At 38.5% G+C, this 27,411-nt stretch overlaps 1 protein-coding gene across 3 annotated transcripts in view; it reads right to left on the bottom strand.

The window, feature by feature from the left end:
• Positions 1–1,066: 1,066 nt before the first annotated feature.
• Positions 1,067–27,411, bottom strand: part of NDC1 (NDC1 transmembrane nucleoporin) — a 47,280-nt gene continuing 20,935 nt past the window's right edge. The window contains exons 11-18 of one of the 3 annotated variants that reach the window (XM_004273828.3): positions 26,543–26,701; positions 24,118–24,363; positions 23,913–24,028; positions 21,194–21,244; positions 19,352–19,415; positions 18,490–18,590; positions 6,836–6,996; positions 1,067–3,582 (exon numbers count right to left, since the gene is read on the bottom strand). In XM_004273828.3, coding sequence (XP_004273876.1) covers positions 3,519–3,582; positions 6,836–6,996; positions 18,490–18,590; positions 19,352–19,415; positions 21,194–21,244; positions 23,913–24,028; positions 24,118–24,363; positions 26,543–26,701 — 962 coding nt within the window. In that variant the 3' untranslated portion in view covers positions 1,067–3,518. Of the gene's footprint in view, positions 3,583–6,835; positions 6,997–16,775; positions 16,867–18,489; positions 18,591–19,351; positions 19,416–21,193; positions 21,245–23,912; positions 24,029–24,117; positions 24,364–26,542; positions 26,702–27,411 lie in introns of those variants that run through there. The other 2 variants (XM_033435470.2, XM_033435471.2) reach the window with 2 other exon arrangements.

The raw sequence follows: 27,411 nt of genomic DNA, 5'->3' as shown, positions 1-27,411 counted from the left end.
GAACCTAAAACTCTGGAGAGGGGGCCCGGTAATGTGTTTTAACAAGCTTTCCAACTGATTCTGATGCATGCTAAATGCATCAGATCTCCTGATCTAAGATAAACCCTTCTCATAATGTAATTCTCAGACCACTGCTTGGAATTGGTTACAAACTACATCTCTTGGGAACCAGTCCAGACCTCCTGAAGCAGAATCTGTACTGAAGTGGAGCCCAGACTCTGAACCTTAATAAGCACTCCCTGTGAGTCTGATGCTTCTGATTCCAAGTTTCAAATGCCACTGCATCAGATTATACACTCCTGGAGGACAAGGACTCTCTTGTTCACAGGTCAATTTGTTTCTAATAGCTGGGCCATAATAGACATTCAGTGAGTATTTTTGGATGATTAGCTAGCTCCACATCAACGTGCCTATCACTACAGCAACTGCCAAGTCTGCTTAGGACCATGACTGAGAACTCTAGGGGGTGCATGCTGTCTATCCCCCTTTCTTACCCTCAAAACGATAACGATTTTGCTTATTTTAAAATGGTGGTCAGCAGCTTGTTAAGAGTAGCTGGATTATTAACTGATGAATTAAAGTCATCTTTGTTTTAAGCTATTTGGTTCTAAGGAAACATAACTATGGATTGGGATAGCACACAAGAAAGTTGAGGGACTTAATACATAGTACCTCAACTACCTTGAGTTGAAGTTCAGACTAATTTAAGTAAAGCTGACAGACAAAACTTTTAGTCTGGTGGAATATGATCCGTTTAGAAACATTATTCTGGCAAGAAAAGAAACCTCTATTAAGAAATGGCTTTCAGCACCTGCATCCTTTGTTTAGTTTCGGAAAAAAAGGCAGCCAAGACAACGAAGAAAGAGGCTTTTGGAATTCACGCTCCTTAGAGGTACCATGAAACACAGATCACCTACCAGATTAGTCCAACCAGGGGCAAAAGCTCATTTCTCAAGAAGTGTTTCAGGTTTTATAAGCAACAACTCTGAGACTGCATTAAAACGGCTAAGGAAACACACACACACACACCCCAGAAATTAAATAACTGACCTCACAGATATACATATTTCATTTTATAGTCCCATTTTTAAAAACTGTCAATTTATTTTTCTACCCAATTGAGTATCAGTGATATACAAAAGGATATAAACAGATCACCATATTTATAGGAAGACACACAGAACAATTACCAAGGAATAAACCCAGCAAAGTAACAAATTGTTGCTTATCCACGTCAGCTCAACTATACAAGTTTTTTAAAATTCTAGCACAGTGTCCCAGTTCTCTAGGAAAAAAGTTACATGGATTTATACCTTCCATAAGGGTCAAGAAAACATTACAAGAGCTGATACAATCACGTTTTGTACTGACAGTCAGAGAAAGGCTTTTAAAGAACACCCTCTAATTTTCAGGCCAATGTATAGTATCAGTGGGTTCACAGGCAGGATGTGACTTCATCAAAGGAAATGGTTCTCTCCTCCTGCTGGCCTTCCTAAGATCCTCCTCCCTGTACACAGGCAAAGGAGCTCTCTTTCATAACAGGTGATCGAGTCATACCCTACTCCAACAGATGGTGTGTAGATTAACAACACAATGAGGAAAAGGAACTGACTTCCTTATCTACTAAATACAATCCAGATTTGGGGAAGCAGTTTCCAAATTTCCACCAGCCAGACATATAGTGAACTATACTGTGTACACAGCACGTCCTCTTGAGAAAAAATAGGGATGAACACATCAGAAATTTTCACATTGCTCATCAAATATACATTTGCCCAAAGTATATGGGAAATGATAAAAACCTAAACAAAGCCAGACATTTTATCTAAGTAAGTCAGAGTTTAAATTCTTCTTTATGGAAGCATAAGGTTAAGAGTTCTTTTCTCCCAAAATGCCTCAGCCAGGGAAAGCAGAGAATGGAATATAAGAAGTTCAATGGCTTTAAAACATGGAACTCAACAGTTCTCAGTCAACCTAGTCACAATTTTTTGGTCATCTGTAAGTAACTTCCACATTCAAAATTCAACTTTTACATTCAAAAAAGAGATCAACTCCACTTCAGATGCAAAAAAAAAAAAAAAAAGGCAACTGCCTAAATACTCCAAACACTTGACAACTGGGAAACTGTCTCATAAAGATACTTTAAAGGCCAGCAGGATTCATTTATAATTTGGCATGTGCTGGCTGAAGGGGCAACAAATAAATCAAGATATAATACATCAAGTAATCAGACAAATGGTAGACATATATACCACATTAAAGATTCATATACAATTCTGTGCTGACTTTAAAGAAAAAAATGGGGGACACTCGAGGGAAAAAATGGGAAAAGAATTACAAGGGAGCATTTCAGTCCAAAGTTAGTCCAGTGAATATCTACCAGTAGGATTTCCAATCTTTCACCTCCAAAGGTGATCTAATAAATTATAAAATTACCTACTCACTTTGGGGACATACAACATACTCCTAAGAACAGTAATCCCTCTGACATTTTGGTTTCACTTGCTGATTGATGACTAAGTTGTTTCTGGCTGCAAAGATTTTCCTAATATATTTTAATTAGCCAGTTAACAAAGCAAAGGTTGCTCCCTCTGTGAGGCCAATTAAGCTTTACAAAATAATTTGATCTAATGAAGATGAGGGAAGGAAAAAAAAGGGAAAGTTTCCTGGTGTTTCGTGCAAAACTTTTTCTCTCACTTGAAAAACTCGGCAATCACTTAATGTTTTGTTCCAGAAAATGAAAGCAAAACTAGTTGAGAAAATACCCATATGCTTATTGTTTACTAGCATGATACAAAATAAATTCATAGATGTTGGTCAATTGTCTTTCGAAAACCAAATGTGAATGTTTAATCTTGTAACTTAAGAACTGAATTTTTCCACATTCCTTTATATAGAGTTAGCATCTGTAAATTGAGACTTTTTTTGGACAATCATGCAAATTTAATTTGTCTCTGAAAACAAAAACACAACCTAACAGATTAACAAAATATGTCCTTCAGACAATATTTTCTGTGAAATTTTCTCCACTGTTACCCTTTTTATCCTTTAGCAAACAGAAACTACTCCAAAAAAGTTTATGTATTTTGAATTTACAGAGAGCTAAACTCTCAGGACGATTAGGAAGGAAGACTAGATCAAGTCAACCTATTTTATCAGTACCTTCTGAGCTGACTCTACTCCTCTCAAAAGTAAACTCTAAAAATTTTCTAGTTCCTATTATTAAGCTATATAAGCTACAAACATTTCTACTGCCATAGATGCTTCTGTAAAATTGAACAAAGATTTTATTATGCCACACACAAAAAAATAATCGGTACAGAAAAGGCAGTTTTCGGTTATTCTGTTGAGAATTTCTCTCCATGATTTCTCCCATTAAAGTATAGTTTTCAAAGCAACCACCACGACAAAGGAAGCATCTAATTAGTCCATTTTCTTCTGATCCAAGAATGCTGAACATTTACTGTCCCATCTGTAGTTGTATCAGCAGTGTAATGAACACAGTTTATATTACTTAACTATTCTTTGAACTCCAAGAACTGTTGAAGTCTTTTCTGATGTTCTGCAGATGCTTGCACAGCACTAAATGAAACATAAATTCAAAGCATAAGCTTTATTTTACATTAAGCATATTAAGTGAACCACAGAGCACAGAGTCAATATTTTTCAAAACAATTAAAAACGAATAGAAATCTTCACATATTTAGTACTTCTGAAAAAGCTGGATGAAAACCCTCCTTAATCTAATGAGGAGGAGGGCTTGCACTCAGTAACAGCATGCTTCTACCTTCTAAAAGACCAAAGCAAATTAAGACTGACAAGTGAAGGCATCAATTTTAACCTGCTCTGCTGTGGAACCTGCTGTGCAGTTCCAGGCCTTGCAGTAGATTTTCTGGATTTTATTATTTTATTTAAACCAGATTCCAACATTATCTTTGAGTTGTGGAGTATTTGAATTGCCTTTAATATAAAATCCTTTAAACTAAAATGTTTGGTTAAAACACAATAGACTCCACTAATCGTTTTCAAAGGTAATAGCTTGGTGGTTTAGATTTACTTTTCCCTTTGAACGTAAGTTATGTCTTAGAGGGGGAAACTGAGTTCTCTCCCCACCCTTGCCGCCACAAAAATACATTACCTGGACAAAAGCGGGGCAAATATATATATTGAAACTAGTATAAAACTTCCTTTTAAACTTTTGGGCAGAAATTGAATATACTGAAAAATTCTGGTTTTCTAGTTGTTGATAGTAATATACCATTACTGAATGATAAAATTCCAGGTAACTGAAGGTCGCCACTTTTAAAAGCGTCAAGTCTTATTATAATAATTTTGCTACAAATCATGCTAAAGCACCTTATACATTTACATCTCTCTGACTAACTGCACCATCTCAAGTGTATTTTACTGTTCGGACTCCCTCTAGGTGCCAGTAGGGTTGTCATCTCTCACTAAATGGCTCCAAACTTTTTCAAACACCAAGTCTACAGCTTTTCTCATGACTCCCCTCTGCTAGCAGGCACTGTACTGCCTCTTACTGTTGTTAGTATTCTTGACTCTAACAGCAGTCTTCCTCTCATATTTTAATATGTTATAGGCTGGAAAACTAGCAAATCGAATTTGCCTAAATTAAGAGTAAATAGGTATTAAATGAATTTCTCCAATGCGTAACTGATCTGCGTTAATTTTCACACCTCAGACGTTTACTTCATTTATACCTGGTTCTCAGAGGTGAAGTTTTGGGGAATGAATAAACCAGGTATGATACAGTAATAATAGTTATTGTCACAACAATATATAATGTAGTGTGGGCTTTACATATGTAGGATCCCATTTTATCTCTCTTAACAGCAAATGAAACAAACTGGAATGGATAACATACCCTTTTCATGGGAGGGTAAACAGTATCAGAATGGTTTCCAGAGGTTTGTAGATAGAATTCTAGGGTCAGAAAGATTTGAGTCTAAATGCTGGTTCTGCAACTTACTACCTGCATAATCTCAGGCCGGTTACTTAAATCAATAGGTAACTTGCCCACAACTACAGATAGTCAATAATGTAACCAGGCATATATCCAAATGTTTTAATTCCAAATCTAACTTCTACTATACCATTCTGTCCTGTATTTGTACAAAATAGTCTCTACTGACCTCATCAATTTTGGTACATGTATAAAAATATGGCTCTTCTCAAAGGAAAGAAACTAAGGCAGAGTTTCATTCTCATAATTTTTTTAACAGTCATCTCCCTTTCTTATCTAAGTTTACATCTTAAAGAGAGTCTAGTATTGTATAGGGTAAGAAGGTGGAATTTTAAGAGCAAGAAAGACCTGATTTCAGGTTCATGTTCTAACACTGACTAGACTACGCTATTAGGCAAGTTCTTAATCCCTCCAAGTCTGTTTCCATATCTATACAATACGATAATCTCTACACCCCAAAGGCTCTTTGAGAAGAGTAAGTGAAAACGCGAGTGTATTGTCTAGAACAGCACTGTGCAACAGAACTTTCTGCAATGAAGGAAATGTTTTATACCTAAGCTGTCCAATACGGTAGCTACTAGCTATGTGCAGCTATTGAGGACCTGAAATGTGGCCAATGTAAGTGACAAACTGGATTTTCAATTTTATTTAACTTTAATTAATTTAAATTTAAATAGCAAGGGGGCTTCCCTGGTGGCGCAGTGGTTGAGAGTCCGCCTGCCGATGCAGGGGACACGGGTTCGTGCCCCGGTCCGGGAAGATCCCACATGCCGTGGAGTGGCTAGGCCTGTGAGCCATGGCCGCTGAGCCTGTGCGTCCGGAGCATGTGCTCCGCAACGGGAGAGGCCACAACAGTGAGAGGCCCGCGTACCACACACACAAAAAAAATTTAAATAGCAATACATGGCTATCACATTGGAGAGTGCAGATCTAGAAGCACTCAATAAATAGATTTTTTTTTGGTTTGTTTTTAAACAAATGAATAAACTTCTTAAGGAGAGCGGATCTACAACTCTTCTGTATTCCCACACAGAACCAAAGTGTTCCAAAAAAACTTGCTGCTGCTGCTACCTTATGTATGTGTTGACATGTATGTCATATGCTTTATGTATGTGCCTCATGGAAGTAAAAGGAAATACACTACTGCTTCTAAAAGCAAGTGGTTTGAGGAAGTTCTAAACTACTTATTGATTGCATACAGAAAAATACAGAGCAATCTCTTATATCTTTTAAAGTTTATTTATAATTATGACAGAAATAATTTAGTTAATAAACTAGTATCCCTTACACTGCCTAGGTAGATTATTTCATGAAAAGAAAGCAGTAAACATCAATGAAACTAAATATACACAGGTCTGGCATTTGTGGTTTTCTTTCTGGTTCCGTTTCTGAAGGTGGTATGATCTATCATTGCTTTTCCAGCACGATTCACAAAGCACCAAGGACACATTTATGGAATACTCTCCTCACCCCAAGTCTTAGTTTGCTGACCAAGATGTAATAACAGAATTATTTTTAATATGCTTTTCTGGAGAAGAAAATATCATTTTGCCTTTTTTCTCCCTTAAGGGTATTTTAGTAATTAAAAAAAAAACAATATATAATTACATTTGCTGCTTTTATAACTTTCTATCCTCTTTTTTACCCATTTGAAAGAAGGCCCCAAAGCTTATATGATAGGCCAAATTTTAAAATGTAAATATTAAATCTAAATCCAAGCTGTTAGTTCCCAGTAGGAATCATGAAGGTCCCAAAAGAATACTTTCAACTTATGAGCCTTTATAATTCTCATACCTGTTTCTCAGGTGAACTCCTGAGAGTGAATTATCGTGGAACAAAAACAGGTAAACTTACTTCAGATGTTCACCAAATGTAGTAGTTATTCTATAGATGGCAGTTTTTAGTGATGCTCTAAAGGCAAATCTTAATGTTTTATAAGAAGTGTCCACTAGGCTTCCTGAAATCCGAGGTGGTTTACTGGAAGCATGAGGAAGCTTGAAGTACTTATCAACTGCCTACATCAAGAAAGAAAGAAAACACGTTAGTTCAGACTATCAAGAAAGCCAATTTAGTCCAAAGGATTAAAGAGATTTCATTTCAGATAGATGGATACACACACACACACACACACACACACACACACAGACATATAATATTTATTTTGGATCACAGTCAAAACAATTTGAAAAACAGGGAGTAGAGGTTCAGCCACTTCAGCAGTTACCAGGGAAAAGTCCACATCTGTCCTCTAAAAAGCAGTTATACTTCAACAGCCTTGAAAATGCAAAACTGGGAAGTGAAACACAGATATCCTACTCTGCTTATAATGTATGACAGACGGGTAAGAGCATCTTTATTATAAATCTCAGCCCAACAAAAGACCAAACTTTATACTTTACAAGGGTAAGGTTATTTACTATACTAGTTTATCTTCCTTTTCAATTCTAGCTGATAAAGTACCTATGAGCAAGAATAGGTGGGAAGAGAACTCACAAGTGAAACTGATTTTATTTATACTTGATAGTATGAGATTTAAGTATAACTTTTAAAAGCCAAAGGTAAATATTATAATTTTTAAATGCTATAAACTATATTAAGAGAAGGGAGAAGACTGAGAAGTATAAGTATGTCAATCTACTACAGGAAAGATAATGTCTAAAGTGACAAGAAGTAATAATATAAGTCTATTATTTATAGTTACATATGTAAGCACCAAAAAAGTACTTAAAACTATAGTTAAAAGGATTTCTGCCATCATGTTTTTAATTTCAAGAGCTCTTACGAGGGGAAAGCAGGGGTGGGGGTGGTGGTGGGATGAATTGGGAGATTGGGACTGACATATATACACTATTATGTATTAAATAGATAACTAATAAGAAACTGCTGTGTAAAAAATAAATAAAAAATTTAAAAAGAGCTCTTTATGTCATTTGAGTGATCCTTTTTACTTCAGCATACTATTTTTGTTTCAAGGCTGCAATACCGCTTTTATTTCTGAGGATTTTGGTGATTTTTGTTATGTTTTTGGTTTTTTGTTTGTTTTTTAGTTTCTTCCAAGCTACTTTTCTTCTCTTTCCTTCTTCTGGTCTGTATCTTCTGTATTGGATACTTTCTTCAAAATCTAGTGATCCTTGGCTCATGACTGAGAGTGGGACCTCCTAAAGAGCTGACCGAAAGCTCTGAGTACTGGAGATTATTGACCACAGCTTTGAGTACACAACTGGAGATTACTGACAGCTTTACAATAGGTGATCTGCGTGGACTTTTTTGGGGATAAGTGCTCAACTCAGTAACTTTAGATGTTTCTTCTTGGTTTGATCAGAGTTCCCAAAGAAAAGTCTTCCAGTACCCTGTCTGGGGGGCTTGGTCCCCAGTGCTCAGGGAAGCCAAGTGGTGAACAGAGCTATGGAGCACACCTCTACGCTTTTTAGTAGAGTACCCACAACTGTGAACTCTCCCAGTCCAGAGACCCAGTGCTCTACTCTCTCTGAGGATGAACCTTGACTTCTGCTGGAATGAGGGAGAAGCACCACCTAGGAAAATCTAGGGATCTAACTGGTTTTCAAACAGCTCTCACCCAAACCTCCCTGTTCTGGTACCTGTCCCTTCACCCTTGGTTCCAGAGGGTCTTGGTGCCTGCCCCACTACCAACTTCAGATTTGCCTCTGGAATCTGCTAAGTTAGTTATCTCAACCATCTGCTGTCCAGCTTTGAAGACTTTGTTGCTGTTGTCTCCTCTCCTATTTATGGATTTACGTTTTTTTTTTTTTTAAATAAATTTAGTTATTTATTTTTGGCTGCACTGGGTCTTTGTTGCTGTGCGCAGGCTCTCTCCAGTTGTAGCGAGCGGGAGCAACTCTGTTGCAGCGTGAGGGCTTCTCATTGAGGTGGCTTCTCTTGTTGCGGAGCACGGGCTCTAGGCGTGTGAGCTTCAGTACTTGTGGCATGTGGGCTCAGTAGTTATGGCTTGTGGGTTCTAGAGCACAGGCTCAGTAGCTGTGGTGCATGGGCTGAGTTGCTCCATGGCATGTGGGATCTTCCCAGATCAGGGCTTGAACTCGTGTTCCCTGCACTGGCAGGCGGATTCTTAACCACTGCGCCACCAGGGAAGCCCCTGGATTTATGTCTTTTTAAAAGTCCTTTTACTGTAGTTTAGCAGAGTTTAGGGGTAAGAAACAAGACCTGATGTGTGTGTTCAGTCTGCCATGATAACTGCAAGTCTAAACATTTATTCTCTCAACAGTAACTTACAAGAGAGATTCCCAAGACTGGGACAAACTTGAGATAATTTTAGGCAGTATGGGAGATGGTATTCAATGACATATTTAAGCAACATTAAATAACACTGAATCATAATGGAAAAGTTACTTCCTTTTCAATTTTCTCCTAAACCTTCTAATTAACATTCAGTATACCAGCAAAATCATCATCATTTACACCTGGATCCAGTGGACCCTTTTTTTAAAAATCTATTTTTATTTATTTATTTTTGGCTGCGTTAAGCCTTTGTTGCTGCACGCGGGCTTTCTCTAGTTGCAGCGAGCGGGGGCTACTTTTTGTTGCAGTGCACAGGGCTCCTCATTACTGTGGCTTCTCTTGTTGTGGAGCGTGGGCTCTAGGCGCAGGGCTTCAGTAGTTGTAGCCAGTGGGCTCAGTAGTTGTGGCTCGCGGGCTCTAGGGCGCAGGCTCAGTAGTTGTAGCGCATGGGCTTAGTTGCTCTGCGGCATGTGGGATCTTCCCAGACCAGCACTCGAACCCGTGTCCCCTGCGTTGGCAAGCAGATTCTTAACCACTGCGCCACCAGGGAAGCCCTCCCATCACTTTTTTTTTTTGCAGTACGCGGGCCTCTCACTGTTGTGGCCTCTCCCGTTGCAGAGCACAGGCTCAGTGGCCATGGCTCACGGGCCCAGCTCCTCCGCGTCATGTTGGATCTTCCCGGACCGGGGCATGAATCCGTAACCCCTGCATCGGCAGGTGGACTCTCAACCACTGTGCCACCAGGGGAGCCCCCTCCCATCACTTTTGAATACACCTTTGTATACCTTCAGCATGTAACCACTTAAGAACCATGTAAATTTCTAGAGTGCTGTCTCTCCACATTCATCTTCTGATGTATCTAAATAATTATTTAACATATTGGCAATTTTCTTCCTTTTACCATCATCGGTGGTAAATTTTAAAAATCTGAACTAGCAACTGCATTCAATGAAAGCTTAAAAAAAAAAACTGTAAAGATGTGTGTTCAGACTATATACCTTTTCTTCAAAGATGATACAATACTATATGATTTCATCATTCTTCTGTTTTCTTATTGGTCTTTTTTACCACAATTGGAATAACTGATGAGTAATGATGAAATAATTCCTGGGATGATCAAATAGCAAGTTGTTTCAAGATACTGGAAATGTAAAATCACTAGGATTTCATAATACCTCTTGGATTTTAAAAGGGTCCAAAGGATAATTGTAAAAGAGTGAATTCTGTTTGACTGTTTTCTCTTTGTTCTTTGAAAGACCTCTAAGAAAGACTAAAAGTCATAGAATATCAATCCTTACAAATAACTGGAATAGCTCACAAATAAATACAAAAATTAAATTGGGTCCAGCAGACCCTAATGGTATAAAAGTTACATTGGGGAAGAAAGTCTTAGTTTGGACGTAATGTGTCCTTAACACATCTCTAATTCTCTCTAATCTCCTTTTGTAGCAAAGGACAAGAAGGCTTCAGCTTCAGGGATTTGAGCAAACAGTATGTAGCCAGAGCTTAAAATTGTCTTTTCTCACTCTAATTGTCTTCTCCTAAATACTGAAATCCAAGAAGCACTGGGACTTCCCTGGTGGTCCAGTGGTTAAGAATCCTCCTTCCATGTGGAACATATGTACAATGGAATACTACTCAGCCATAAAAAGGAACGAAACTAGGTCATTTTTAGAGACGTGGATGGATATAGAGACTGTCATACAGAGTGAAGTAAGTCAGAAAGAGAAAAACAAATATCGTATATTAATGCATATATGTGGAATCTAGAAAATGGTACAGGTGAACCGGTTTGCAAGGCAGAAATAGAGACAGAGATGTAGAGAACAAACATATGGACACCAAGGGGGGAAAGCAGGGGTTGGGGGGTGGTGTTGGTGGGATGAATTGGGAGATTGGGACTGACATATATACACTAATATGTATAAAATAGATAACTAATAAGAACCTGCTGTATAATAAAAATAAAATAAAATTCAAAACAAAAAAGAAATCCGCCTTCCAATACAGGGGACACGGATTCGATCCCTGGTTGGGGAACTAAGATCCTACGTGCCGCGGGGCAACTAAGCCTGTGTGCCACAACTACTGAGCCCGCGCTCCACAACTAGAGAGAAGCCTGCGCACCACAAAGAAGAGCCCGCATGCTGCAATGAAGACCCGATGCAGCCATAAGTAAGTAAGTAAGTAAGTAAGTAAGTAAGTAAGTAAATAAATAAATAAATAAATAAATAAATAAAAGGAGGTTAAGAAATGCATGCTCCTGCCAAGCCCTCACAGAGGTAATTTGATATGGCGGGAAGCAAAGGACTTCAGGTCTAAAAGCCTGGTTTTCAAATTTACTCGACCATTTATTGGCATGATCTTGATTAAGTCATACCGACAGATATAGTCTTTTTGAGAGAGCCTCAGTCATGCAAAGTAAGTCTTATTCTAACTTTATGGGATTGTTACAAAACTTAAAGAAAGAGCATTTCTTTTGGAGTACTACACAGATATTAGGTAAAGTAGCATAGAATTCTAGAGAAACAAAGAATGGACTGTGACTTGTAGAAGAGTATTGGTCAAGGGTCTCTGGGCCTTCAAACCCATAGTTCTGGCCCTCAAGAACATTCTTTTCCTTTTCCCCATTCTTCCTTCTAACTTCTGTTATCACTTCCTCAGGGAGGCCTTTAATGACTTCACACTTCCTTTCAATCTCCTATTCACAAGACTAGCTTAGACTCGCCTGTTTTATGTTCTCTGATCATCCTGCATTTTTGCATACTGTGGCACTTATTACAATTGTAGTTACTTATTTGTATAGTCTGTAAGCTCCTGGAGGGCAGGTACCATGTATGCCTTTTCTCATTCTATATCATAACACATGGTAAACCATTTGATAATTAACATTTATTGGATGAATGGATATGTGAATAGCATAAAGGTCAACTCCAATATTCCAAGTATATCAAAATTTGACCTTCAGATGATAAGGCAAAAAATATAATAGACAGACCTGATATCCCACCATCAAGGTGACAATGACTTTTCAAAGACTTGAAGGCTTTCTGAAAACTTTAAAAAGTACTTTTAAAGATGAAAAAGTTCTGGAGCTAGATGATGGTTGATGGTTAAACAACAATGTGACTGTACTTAACGACATAGAAATGTACACTAAAAGATAGTTAAAATGGTAAATGTTACGTTATGTGTATTTTAACACAATTTAAGAAAAATTTGTTTTGATTAAAAAACCACTCTAGGGGCTGCCCTGGTGGCGCAGTGGCTGAGAGTCCATCTGCTGCTGCAGGGGACACGGGTTCGTGCCCCAGTCCGGGAAGATCCCACATGCCGCGTAGTGGCTGGGCCTGTGAGCCACGGCTGCTGAGCCTGCGCGTCCGGAGCCTGTGCTCCACAACGGGAGAGGCCCGTTTTCCCCCCCAAAAAAAACCACTCTAGGGGCTTCCCTGGTGGCGCAGTGGTTGAGAGTCCACCTGCCAATGCAGGGGACACGGGTTCGTGCCCCGGTCCGGGAAGATCCCACATGCCACAGAGCGGCTGGGCCCATGAGCCATGGCCGCTGAGCCTGCACGTCCAGAGCTTGTGCTCCGCAACGGGAGAGGCCACAGCAGTGAGAGGCCCGCGTACCGCAAAAAAAAAAAAACCACTCTACCATTTTGGTCCCCAACCTTTATAAGGACCCTTTTTAAAGACTATATATATATGTAGACATGTACACATATATATGTATACGTAGTGGAATTCCACAGGATAGTAGTTTTTCTCCATCCACTAATGTAGGAAATAATGCTTTTAAGTGAATTTCTATTTTAATTAACCAAAACAGCATGTAAAAACCTCTGAAAAATAGCTATAAATATGTCAGACAAACATTAATTACTCAGATGACAGCAATATATGTGTGGATTCATGAACCTGTTGTGATACTTGGAATCTCCCGGGAGGGCCTGGCCCACTATTAGGAACAACTGTCCTAGGATATCCATCCCTCCACGGCTTGCCCTCTGAATGATTTGAAGAATGAAAGGCTTCCCCTTTCCTATTTTCTCTTTAATGATTCACAGTGATATGGCTTTTTTATTGATAGTGAAAAATAAAACAAAAGAACAGAACAGTTCCATACAATTTTCCTTAGTAACATCCAGAAGCCTGTATGTTATAACTTGCCTTAAATTCTAAGAGATACTTAGAACTTATTCTCGTTATTAAGAGCAAGTATCCCTCCTACATCACAGAACATAAAACCAAAAACATGTAACAGGGCTCGTATGAGTCACATGACACCCCTGCCTCTCAAAATGAAGGGGCTTGGGACTATTATAATTAACCCATTACATCAGAACTGTCACTCAAATCAGGCCCCAGAACAGAAGCTTTTGCCCACCAAACCAACCATGAAGCTATCCAGCAGTCATCAAACAAGCATTGAATAAGTGCCTGTCATTTGCCAGGTACCAGGTCAGATGCTAGGAATACAGAATTAAGACAAGGTCCCTGCCTCTGCTCTGACTAGAGACAATAAAAGTAAAGAGACAGGGCTTCCCTGGTGGCGCAGTGGTTGAGAGTCTGCCTGCCAATGCAGGGGACACGGGTTCGTGCCCCGGTCCAGGAAGATCCCACATGCCGCGGAGCGGCTGGACCTGTGAGCCATGGCCTCTGAGCCTGTGCGTCCGGAGCCTGTGCTCCGCGACGGGAGAGGCCACAACAGTAAGAGGCCCGCGTACCGCCAAAAAAAAAAAAAAATAGTAAACAGACAATTAAAATGCAGTATAATAAAGTGATGAAATGGGGATTACAGGGCAGAGCCAGAGGAAAGAAAAATGTGTTCTAAGCAAAGAAGGAAAGAAGAAGCATTATATACAGAGTTAGAGTCTGGTTAAGAAAATAAAATATATTTGGGGGGGAAATGGAATAGTCCATTGTGGTTATTAGAGTAGAGGGCTTATAGGAAGAACAGGATAGTGACTAAAGTCAGAATGAAGGATCCCTGTTAATAAGAGGAGCAAAAGGCCATAGTAATAATTCAGGTCAGAAATGCCAAGGGCTGAAGTGAGGCTGAAGCAGGAGGGATGGGCAAGAGAAAGGGTGGGTGGTTGATATGGGATTGATCCCTTAGAGTTTTGCCACATGGGTGCAACTGAAGGACATGGCAACAAGGAGTTGAAGAACAGGTAACAAGGACCTAATGAAACTTGGAAGCTTTTGCACAGCAAAGGAAACCATAAACAAGACGAAAAGACAACCCTCAGAATGGGAGAAAATATTTGCAAATGAAGCAACTGACAAAGGATTAATCTCCAAAACATACAAGCAACTCATGCAGCTCAATATCAAAAAAACCAAGCCAAAAATGGGCAGAAGACCTAAATAGACATTTCTCCAAAGAAGATATACAGATTGCTAACAAACACATGAAAGAATGCTTAACATCATTAATCATTAGAGAAATGCAAATCAAAACTACAATGAGATATCATCTCACACCAGTTAGAATGGCCATCATCAAAAAATCTACAAACAATAAATGCTGGAGAGGGTGGGGAGAAAAGGGATCCCTCTTGCACTGTTGGTGGCAATGTAAACTGATACAGCCACTATGGAGAACAGTATGGAGGTTCCTTAAAAAAACTAAAAATAGAACTACCATATGACCCAGCAATCCCACTACGGGGCATATACCCTGAGAAAACCATAATTCAAAAAGAGTCATGTACCAAAATGTTCACTGCAGCTCTATTTACAATAGCCAAGACATGGAAGCAACCTAAGTGTCCATCAACAGATGAATGGATAAAGAAGATGTGGCATATACATACAATGGAATATTACTCAGCCATATAAAGGAATGAAACTGAGTTATTTGTAGTGAGGTGGATGGACCTAGAGACTGTCATACAGAGTGAAGTAAGTCAGAAGGAGAAAAACAAATACCGTATACTAACACATATATATGGAATCTAAAAAAAAAAAAAAGTCATGAAGAACCTAGGGGCAAGATGGGAATAAAGACACAGACCTACTAGAGAATGGACTTGAGGTTATGGGGAGGGGAAGGGTAAGCTGGGACAAAGTGAGAGAGTGGCATGGACATATATACACTACCAAATGTAAAATAGATAGCTAGTGGGAAGCAGCTGCATAGCACAGGGAGGTCAGCTTGGTGCTTTGTGACCCCCTAGAGGGGTGGGATAGGGAGGGTGGGGTGGAGGGAGATGCAAGAGGGAAGAGATATGGGGACATATGTATATGTATAGCTGATTCACTTTGTTATACAGCAGAAACTGACATACCATTGTAAAGCAATTATACTCTAATAAAGATGTTAAAAAAAAAAAAAGAATTGGTAACAAAATGGTTGAAGTGACAGACTATAAGGTCTAAGCTGGATAGGGAAAGACATATGTGTAGCTAGGAGGGAGCCGAAAAACAAAGGAAGTGAAAATATTGACAAAGACAAAGTGTACAGAAGAAGCAAGGGCATAAGAGGCTGTGCTTGGGGGGCCTCTTACATGGGCCCACAGATCTATGGATAGAATTCAGGGTGCAAGAACTCTGGGATAAAAATTACATGTTTATCTTTACTAAGTTCTAATTAAAAATTAGCATTTCTTTCAATTATGAAACAGTAAATCACAATAGCATTAGCAATTCCTGTGACTTTGCCACCATAGATATCATCAATATCTTCATATCACATTACTATAGCGATTATCTGAAATACCATTCATCATATCACTACTTCAAAGTGATGGGTTAGTAGACTCACTGATAGATCTTGTTATTTAATGCATTAATTAAAAAGCACACATTACTGTATCACAGATTTAATACTTTCATAATTGTATTCTAATATAATTGATTTCCTTTCTAATCCTAAGGACTTTATTTTATGTATTTAAGAACATTATTCTGAGAAAAAGTCCATGGGCTTCATCAGACTGTTAAAGGGACCTTTGGCACAAAAACATTTAAGGACTCTGACTTAGAGGGTAGAATCCTGGAATTTTAAGCTTTGGAGGTGGAGAATTCAGGGGATGATGAGGCCTGGATGATGGTCAAAGGCTGACACTGATGGGTATGTAAAAGACTGGCGAGGAGGTCAAGGTGTGGGACAAATATCCACGTGGACACTGAATCACTCACTACAGTCAACCTCAGGATATGGGGTGGGAAAGACTGCAAGGCAGTTTGCAAAATCTGATGCCTGCAGAGCATGACCAAAAGGCCAACTGTGATGTGGCCTAGGGGAGAACAGATGCCAGAAGCCTCACAGTAGGAAGGGTTTTTATACTCAGAAGCAAAGTATCAAATCACTGGTCCTGTTCTTTGTTCCATTTACCTCTTCTCAACTCTCAAAAACATGCCTCTGCCTCTTTCTACTCTGCCCCTCAACAGTATCCTCCATTCAACTCCTCTGTTTCAAAGTAAATAGGGCCTGACCCTTCGACAAATCTATAATTCTTATCTTCCCAATCAATCAAAGGTAGGAATGACTATAACCAAATAAACAAATTGCTTTCCTTGTCATACCTACCCATAGCCAACTATGAAGAATTAGGAATTCTGATGGTGGGGAGGGAAAAGAAAGTAACTTTGGTGCAGAATACCTTGAGGGCAGTGTGATCCTTGTGAAATCAATTCCGTTTCAACCACCATTTTTTTTTTAATGAAATAGAATGGAAAGCATTAGAATGCAGAGCACATAATAAAAGGTAAGCACTCTTCTAAGAATCTTTTGTTTCTTGTGACACCCACACACCTCTATATTCTGAGTCTAATGTAAATGTACTAGATCATGGTCTAAAAAGTTTGAAAGCCATGGTTCTAAGGGTAGAGCCATTCTCTCTAAAGAGAACCTTATGTAAAAATAAAAGCCCAGGAGAAGATGATAGACAAGTTCAGAGAGAATACAGGATGTGGATCTGCAGCTTTCCCTGGGGTCTACTACACTGCTAATGCCCTGCAATCAGCTCACATTCAAGTCCCAGCTCTGCCACTAACAAGACTTGTGTGTGAGACCTGAGGTAAGTCCCTGCACTACCGAGCCCCTCTCATGTGCAAAACAGGGCCAAAACACCTCCATCTCACTTCACAAGATAGATCTGAGGTTCAAAATAAATAATGATAAGAAATCACTCTGTAGACTATGGAACATTCTACTGTAGTTTTATTTTAAACTACATAGCAAGAGTGATTAAAAAAAAACTATGCTATGTACCAAAGAGATGCCCAAATCATGGTTACCCTATTGTGTGGTTAGACAAGCCAAATATTAGAAGTCGTGGAGAAATAGTAGGAAATTCTTTCTTTAGAGAAAGGCAGCTGGGAAAAGAACCCAAATAATAAAACTACCCATGTGTATAAACATGTCTCAAATAACATACATGAGAAAGTGGGCACAAAGAGGACTCAAAGTGAAGAAAAAAAAAAAAATCACTGGTTTTGATGGGTAAGACTTTCTAAGAGGTAAAATGAATTGAGATTTGAAGAAAGGAACAGTAAAGCCTGTTTTCTCTTCATATCTTAAATTGTTTCCCAAGACCCAAAGATGCACCAGTTTATTATCCTTTAAGCCTAGTTCAGTAACACTCCTCCAGAAAACCTATACAACACACAAGCCCCTACCTCTAAATGCTCCTAGCCCTCAGTGTTTATATTCCTCATCTGACATACAACTAATATTATAAGGCAGTGTAAAACATATCACCCAACATGAAGTTAGGAAAGGCAGCCTAATGGAAAACAAGAAGCATACGTTTTATTTTTCTTCCTTTAAGTCTAGGACTAAAAAGACCTGGTAGTTTAAAACTATGCACCCAGCCTGAAAACAGGAATCTGCTGGCCCCAGCTCTATCTTCTTAAGCCTCTGGCCAATAGGTAACTTCTTATCTGCAGGGTAATTTAACTTCAAGTCACTTTCAGTAGCAACAAATTATGTAAGGATGCAATCTTATAGCACTGAACAGAATTCCAATATCCTAAATAATCTGATTAATATCAGAGGTATATCCTACAGGTTTAGTATACTTTCTTTCTTTCTTACAATACAATTATTACTTATAAATGAATTAAAAGTTTATCTTCCTAGTTTCTCTTAGATTGTAAGTGCCTGAGGGTGAGAATAGTACCATTATTTTGATTTCCAACATATGTTTGTTGCTTAATGTGATATGTAAGAAACAAACTGAAAAAGCTGGGCAGGGGGAGGGGACAGGACCTCTACTCCACCCAACCCACATATTGCCTACCTCTTGTAGCGTCAACAAAGTATTAAGAATAGCTGGTAGTGTAGTCTGGACAACTCCAAATCTATCTTCTGTAAATGATGCTGCTACTAAGTGAGACAGACCTCAAGTGGAAAAGAAGAAAAAAGTTAAAAGCGAATCAAAATTAGGCAAATCTACTTGCAATACGTCTATTTGGGAAAGGATTAATATTCTGAATGCATAAAAAAACTTCTAAATAAAAAAAGAGGGAGTAATACAATAGAAAAATAGGCAAAAGACTGGAAAAGGCATGGAAAAAGTGCTCAACTGCAATAGTCTTGAATAAGATGACAGTCTCTGCCTTACGTTCTAGTAGGAAAAAGAATTTTTAAAAATAATATTGTGTTTGATAGTGATAAGTGCTAAGAAAACAAAGCCTGATAAGGGTGACAGCTGTGAGGATACTTTTCATAGGGTGGTCAGGAAAGGCCCCTCTGAGGAAGTATCATTTAAGCATTGAGAAGGCAGTATCTGTAAGATGAAAAGAAATAGTTCTTCAGGAACTAGATTTTCATATTTAACCTAAGCTAAATATGCTTAAACATGTTATGTCAACGTAAGTTGACAGTTAAAAAACAATCTATTAATTGCAGTTTTTTTGAAATAGAGAAAGAGAGGCAAGAACCCCAGGCTCAGTTTATCCACTTATATACAAGGAAAATTTCTGCCTAAATTAAAATACACCTAAATATCTAAGAAAAATGATCTATATAAAACAAAGAAATAACAATGTATCTGAATATTCAAAGATTGAGATCGAAGTCCAGAACTGATCTTTCACGGATTATACTTCAATATTTAACTAATAAAGAAATCATAGTTGCAGTTCACTGAGATTGCTTACCTTCTAATGCCCAAATATGCATTTGGGCATCTGAAAAAACAGCCTGAATGGAGGCCTCTGGGTGCTACAAATACAATAAAGACATTTAAGTAAGTTCCCCTGAAATGATAATTTCATCTAATCAATTATGTAGACTATAACAATAAATATTTCACAGCTGCCTCTGAAGAATTAAAACCTGAAATTCTTACACAGTATGATTTAACTGCAATAAAGCATTCTGCTACCAACTCATTGTGTGACCCTTGCCAAGTCTCTAAATCTCGATGGGCCTCAGTTTCTCATTTACAATAAGAGTTGAATAAATAATAAATATATTCAACTCAACCCACCTCAGGGGATTAGCATAGAGATCACTTAAGAGAAGTGTTAAGAATGCTCTTTTTTTTTTAAACAAAAGAATTGCCTAAATACATATTACCTCTCTTAAATCGTCTGCCCTCAATCCCACTGCAAAGAAAAACCCCCAACCGTCTTTAATACAGCAAGGTATTGTGGTGTGGAGCAATAATTGGCCCGTGTAAATGGTGGATTTCATAATACACCCAATGAAGCCTACTAAGTACAACAGCATGTTACACGTCCCAACATTAAGTAGCAGTGTCTACAACTCCTTATCATACAATAGATCCACTTGCAAAATTAGAATCAAAAGCAGCCGTTCACTTCCAAGGAAAAAGGAGATCTTATCTTGTTCAGCCTCTGCTCTGCCACTTACTGGCTATGTGCCCTTAGGCTAGCTACTTGACCCCTCTGAGCCTCAGGTTTCCTTATCTGTAAAATGAGGACAAAAAGACAACTCACAGGAATGCTGTTAGATTAAATGAGGGAACTTAAGTGAAAAGAGCATGGCATACAGAAGACAAAAGGGTAAGTTTTCTTCCCATCCTTCTGAAACAAAGCTCTGAAGTAAAACTTCAGACAACTCCTCTTCCTCTTGGTGGAAGACGAGACACCTTCCTCAGGGGTCTGATAGTTTAACCAGGGCTCTAATGGATAGCCTTATTGCTAGTTGGGTGGATCCTCCCTGCCACCACAGTGAAAAAACAGTTTCAAGAACTTGAAAGGATTCTTTGCTATGTGTATCTATATTCTATCAGAGTTACTGAGTCCTCTCTCCCCACCAGAGTATGACTCCCAAAGAATAAAAATGAGGAATGTACACCAATGCAGAGTTTCACTTGAAGGCATTAACTGAGTGCACTATTAGTTAATACTACAGTATCTGGAGAAAGGGAGAAGCTAGATTAAAATAATTAAAACAAAAATTCTTTCCCCTACAAATGGGCAAGGTTTTCCTCATCAAAGGATTAACTGACACACAACAGCTGTAGCAGTGAAAACAGGAATGAATTTTTAGCTTCTACCATTGAGATTTACTCCCCTACAGCAGCTGGGGCAGCTGACAGACAAGCTGGAAAGTCATTTAGTTTGTGGTCTGAATTACAACTTTTATCCAACCCAAGTTTAACATCTGCAATCTAACCCAGTCATCTCTCTTCTGAACACCAAATTGGCCATAAAGATGTTAGCAGGACAATGAGCCATGAAGCATCACCATGGATCTACTCATTTTGCAGCAAGGGGCTACATATCAGCACAAAGCTGCCTGCAGCCAGGAAACTGAGAAGGCCAACTAGAGCCAAGCCTCAGGAAGCCACTAAGGTGAGATGTGTGTCTAGGGCAGCTACTGTTAAAAGGGAGGTTTAGTGAAGCATGATGCAAAGCTGTTTGGCTTGCTAGGATCAAGCTAAATATTTAGAAGTCAAATCCTACCTGCCACTTCATTCTTATTTTGTTTCCTCTCCCCCCATTCCCAATGCTATAACTACATATTCTTACCTTACTGAAAAAATACATTATCAGCACCCGTTTTGATAAGAAATTCTTAATCTGAGTTGGAAAAAGGGAAGAATTAACACATACACATTTTGCAATTCTACTCAAATATAGTATTACACATTTCCAGGTTCTTCCTGACACTAACTTAAATGAAACAGTTCACATCTTACAAAGAAAGAACAGTATTTAAGGTAAACTACGTAAATAAATACCTCTGTACTATAAACTGGATAACCAAGATAGGCCATCTAACCTAAACTGCATTCCCATGTACACATGTCTAGCCCTCAAATTTAAGCCCTGTCATAATAAAAAAGGAACTCTAAGTGGTTCTGGTGATATTTTCTAAGACCATATCCTTTCTCAATTCTCTACAACTGTCTTACCCGTTACCTCTTAATACCAAAAAAGAGCATGTTTCCCCTACCAAAAAAAAAAAAAAAAAGATCTTAAGACATGAAGTGGTTTTCTACTAGTTGATATTTACAGGGAAAACAATTTTCTTAATATTAAGCTAAAAGCTACATATCCCAACTGACTTGAAAGTAAATTCATGACATAGCAGTACTTATGGCATATAGAGCCATATGGGATCCTGAAGTTTTGTAAAATGCCTTCAGTTCTGCCCTCTCGATTAATTGATCATTCTATCAATGAACATGATATTATTTCTCCCATCCTAAAAAATAAAACCCTTCTTTGACCCCTCAACTCCTCCCAGCTACTACCCCATTTCTCTGTTCCCCTTATAGCAAAACTCCTTGAAAGATCTAGCTTTTCTTGTGGTTTCCAATTCCTCTCCCAGTCTCTCCTGAACCCACGCCAATCAGGTGTTCATCCCCTCTACTCCACCCAGTAGCTCTTGTCAAGTACGCAATGACCTCCACATTTCTAGCGCAACAGTTCATTCTTAGTTTGAGTCCCATGCTACCTATCAGCATCATCTCTGACACTCACTTCTGTCTGAAACACTTCCTGGTTCTTTCTCACCTCAACGGTGCTCCTTTGCTATTCCTTCTCATCTCCCAGACCTCGTCATTAGAGGGTCCCGGTTCTTGCATCTCTCTTCTTCTATATCTATATTCCCCAAGAATTTTCACGGAGTCTCATGGCTTTTATATTCTGATAACTTCCAAAATTTCATTTCTAACCTGGACTTTCCCCTAGACTCCAGATGTATGTCTAATATCTTATTCAGTATTTTCACTTGGTTGTCTAGTAAGTATCTCAAAATTGACATGTCTAAAATCAAACTCATGATTTCCCTACCTTACCTCTATCAAATCTCTTCTTCCAGAATCATCAGTAAATTGCAACTCAATAAACTACAACTACATTATTTCAGATCCTCAGGCCAAAAACTTTAGAATCAACACTGACTCTTTCACACCACAACCAAACCATAAGCAAGTCCTATTACATCTACCTTCAAAATATATCCAGACCTTGATCACATTTTAGTCTCCACCAAAACCACTCTAGTCACAGAGACCATCATCTCCCCCTAGATTACTTTAACAGCTTTACTACTGTCCCTCTGCTTCCACTCCTGCCCTCTGAGGATCTAGTCTCAACATAGCAGCACTTTTCAAAATGTAAAGTTACATCATGTCATTCTTGTGGGTAAAACCATGCAGTGGCTATCCATCACATTCAGAGAAAATGTCAGTCTTTACAACGGCTAATGGGCCTGACGAGCTCTGGGTGCCTGCTACCTGTCTTATCTCACCACCCACCTACCACTCTCCCCTCACTCTGCTCTGGACACACTAGTGTCCATACCGTTCCTCACGCAAGCCAATCCTACTCCCACCTGAGGGCCTTTGCATTTTGCTGTTCCCTGCCCTCCCTTCAGGCCTCTGATCAAGAGTCACCCTATCAATGAAATGTCCCCTGATCACGCCATATAAAATAGTACTCTCTTCCCCTAGGTACTGGTCTCCTTTACCTGCTCTATTTTTCTACATAGCACGTAAGACATCAAATTTCTTCCCTTTTAAGACATATATTTTTCATATTTTGCACATGACATATCAGGATGCATCTTATAGTCAATAGCGTGTCACGGTTTAACTGGCAACTTTTTTTTCTTAGTGGTACGTAAAGTAAGTCTTACAATTAATAGTACAGTTGACCCTTGGAAAAACTCGGTTGTTAGGGACACTGACCCTCTTGCAGTTGAAAATCCACCTATAACTTACAATCCGTCCTCTGTATCCACAGTTCCACATCAGTGGATTCAACCAACTGCAATCGAGTAGTATTGTAGTATTTACTACTGAAAAAAAATCCACATATAAGTGGACACACAGTTCAAACCCGAGTTATTCAAGCATAAACTGTATTTTTTATACTCAAAGAAATGTAATACACTTGCTTGCTCACCTCTTTCCCCTCACTAGAATGTAAACATATGGTCAGGGACTTTTGTTTGCTGTTTTCCCAATACCTAAAACCACACCCTATATAGATGAAGAGCTCAATAAATATCTCTTAAATGAAAGAATTCACAGATCAAAGGCACTGTATTAGGTTAAGCCAAATGAAATTGCAATTTCTATAACTCAAAACCAGTCAAATACTGGCAATTTTATATGGGTCAACTTAACACATTAAGCATCCCCAAAGTCCTATTTATTCCTAATGGCTTACTTAAGTGAGATCCTTGATTCTCTCAATGTTACATGTAACTATAGATCCCATACCCGTATCATCCTACCTGTTCACGTTTATTCTGAATCCACGAATAAATCACATTGGGCTGTCTCACTGTCTTACCCTCAGCACTAACAGAGGTAGATGGAGAAGGATTAGAATATTCAGTCATTTGCTGACCTACAAGAAAAAAACCCAAGAAGGTGAAAACTTAGCCTGATTCTCTGCAACTATGACATTTCAAATTTTAGAAAATAAATAGTCCTCACCAGAAGCCGAAGTCCATAATCTTGGCCCTCTTCTTGTAAGCTGAGGACTTTGAGGTGATGCATAGCACGTGTTTACATCAAAAATCCCAGCCATCCGATTCACTACACTAGAGCCAAATGGGGTCGCCAAGGGACTTGCAACATCAGGTGTAGACAATTTTGAGGAGAACAGCGATGTCTTAATTAATGATGGCACTGAAGGCCGAGGCATCTGGCTAGATTTGGGGGTTTGAAAAGTAGTTTCTTCTGTAAAAGAACAGATCCAGTGCTGAAGAGACAACCTGATCAAAGCAGGCCACTGTGGAGGTTCTCAAATTTTACACATCTCAATTCTTTGTTTAACTCATTTAACAAAGGCTCAGTAGATTGTTTCCATTTAGGTTTACATTCTCAACATCCATATTTTACTACTGCAACTTGGTGACCACTCAAGGAGCTTTATACATCTTTTTCTGTCAGGGTGGTACAGCCCCCGTTTTTTTTCTCTAAACAGGTATCTTCATCTTCAAGGTCAATTTTTCTAACTCTAAGCTGCTTTGAGTGAACCTATCAACTTATACTTTTTTTTCAAATGGCAACAACCTTATTGCATTAGAATATGCCCAGGGTTACCGCATGATCTTACTGTAACTATTACTTGGCTGAATCAAATCTACAGTGTGAAAATGTACAGAGAGAGTGCTAACCTTATCCCATTTTCCCCAGAGTTCTTTCAAGTTAACAGAAGTCACCCTGGAGACTAATTTGCCTACAAATCTGATCTGTAAACAGCTTCTTCAAAAGTTATCTCATAACTGTACCAATTTATAGAGTCTCTTGTACAAAAATAGAAGAACATCTTTCTGCCACTCCAGTACAAGGCACAAAGACAAATAAATTATACTAGTATTCTATCTTTTTAATAAAACTGGCGTAAGACATCAAACATTTAAAGTACCAAATTTTCATGACATGACTCTTTAAGGGTTAATGGCAATAACAAATATTTGGAGAATCGATTTACAAATTAAGATTGGGGTTTTTAAGTTTTGCGGTTATTCCTCAAAATTAGAGGCAAATTTTGACTGAGTAATGGGATATGACAACAATTTAAAATAATGAATAATCCATATTTGGTCTGGCCCAGGATCTCCCCCAACTCAGAATTACAATGATCTTTCTAACATGCTAATTTGATGTAACTATAGCTACTCAAAATTCTCTAACAGTGCCACATCTAAAGGATAAAATTTAAACTCCTCCTTTCATTATCAAACATCATCCTACCCATTCAGACTCCTTTTTGACAGACTTCCTTTTAGCAGTTACATTGTCTTGTCATTATTTGTGTGCCTCCCACGAAAAGGTCAGTTCCAAGAATGTTTTTTCATCTTCAACTCTTTGGCTTCTAGCACAGTGCTTGGTACATGGTAGGCATTCAATAAATGCTTGCTGAATAAATAAATGCTAATCTGAATGCTAAGAACATCTGAAACACTCTAGAATCTTCTAAAATCTGACATTCATGAACTTATCTAAATCACTTTTCTTTTGTAATCTCTTTGTTTTTGGTCTATGACCCCAGCAGAGTAATGAAGTCAAAGACAGAGATGTGTTTGCTTTGGCCCATATAGTGATATTTTTAAATATCAAGATTAGGTGCCAATGTTTAAAAGTGGTAGATTTTCCCTAAAACTTCTTCAGGCTTCTCTTTAAAAGAAAAAAAAAGCCCAGAAGTTCAGATACTGGGTCCAAATTTCCATATGGGAACAATGGACTGAAGCTAACCCGCAGCTTCCCATTTCAGATGAAGACTGTGCTCTCAAGTTTACCACAGTCCTCACCCAGCCAGTTCTGCCCATTTTCATTAAATGCCTGGCTCCAAAAGGCACTGGAACATTAAGTCTTTTTATCAGTCTTACATTCCTAGGTATTGTCTACTTAAGGTGTTTTGTGAAATAGCATAGGTTTCTCCACCTGTACTTTTTCCTCTCAGCTTTCATCTTTCAAACATTACATCAAGCTATCTTAAAACAATGAATGTGATGCCCCCATCCCCAAATCACCGAGTCATTGCAGTTGCTCCTCTCTGGGCACCGCCCAGGAACTTTTTATCTCTGGGATACTGCAATCACAGCAGCATCCAGTATTACCTGTAAAGATTCACCTGGCTCTCTACTAGAGTAAGCTGAAGTCCTCTATTTGATGATTAACATTTTGTTAGCCTTTTTACCACCACCACCACCACACTGGACTTAATTTTTTCAATCTACAATAGTACCCAGGCCTTTTTCTTGATTCAGTACAATATCCCATATATTGGATCAATTTTCCCTAAAAATATATACTTCACACTTATATACATATCCTTACATTAACTACTGTTACCTTCCGTAGGAAATAAAATGTAAGTGCTTTCCCCTCTCTTAGTAGTATTAGGAGTTACCTGGAGAATTCAATTTCTTAGGTTCCACTGGGTAGGATGAAGACATCACTCTCCCATTTGTAGCAGCAGCTTCTTGATAGAGTACAAGTTTCTGAGTCATATCATTTAAAAGATTCAAACACTCTCTTGAAATGGCTGTCCAACTGTGGGGATGTCCACCTAGGAGGTCCAAATACCAGCTTTTAAAATGTAGATAATCTTATGGTCTCCTCTCAAAATGAGGAGAAAAATCAACAAGAAATGCTATATTACACTTCGCATCAGGGCCCACTTTTCTCAGTCAAGCTACCATTTATACTCATGCCATCTAATACGCAGCAGGAGTTCAATAAATATTTGGATGAAATAATTTTCCTAAAAGTCTACAAGCAAAAATTTGCTATTTTACCATTAAAAAAAACCATTCTCAAATTGGTTGCTAAAATAAAGCCAAACATTGTTGCACAGTTTGAGTGAAAAAGACCCAGGTTACTTCACTAGCAGTACTGAACAGACTGAAGACTTAAGACAATGAAAATGTCTAATGAGAGGCACCCCATGGCCCCCAGTGACCTCTAAATTGCTGTGGCTCACCCACTGTGCTTCCTTACATTTTCATTTGCAAAAGAGCCCTTATTTGCTATTACATCTATAGAAGTGACACACTATTTGACAGTGATCATACTTTATACTGAGTGTTTATGTATCTGCTATCTTATTATTTAACTACTGTGATCCACACTCTTAAAAATTCCCTTAATTCTCATTATCTTTTGATTTTCTAAAACCTTTATCTCCAATAGCTGTCATGCAAAAATCGACTGTGCTTTGAGAATAGCAGAGGAGTCCACTGAAAACTGGTTTCTCCATCCTGGGCATTAAACAATCAT

This window comes from Orcinus orca, chromosome 1, assembly GCF_937001465.1.
Source record: "Orcinus orca chromosome 1, mOrcOrc1.1, whole genome shotgun sequence".
NCBI lineage: Eukaryota > Metazoa > Chordata > Mammalia > Artiodactyla > Delphinidae > Orcinus > Orcinus orca.
Note: the sequence above shows the minus strand (reverse complement) of the source record. Positions and strands in the feature narration are given on the sequence as shown.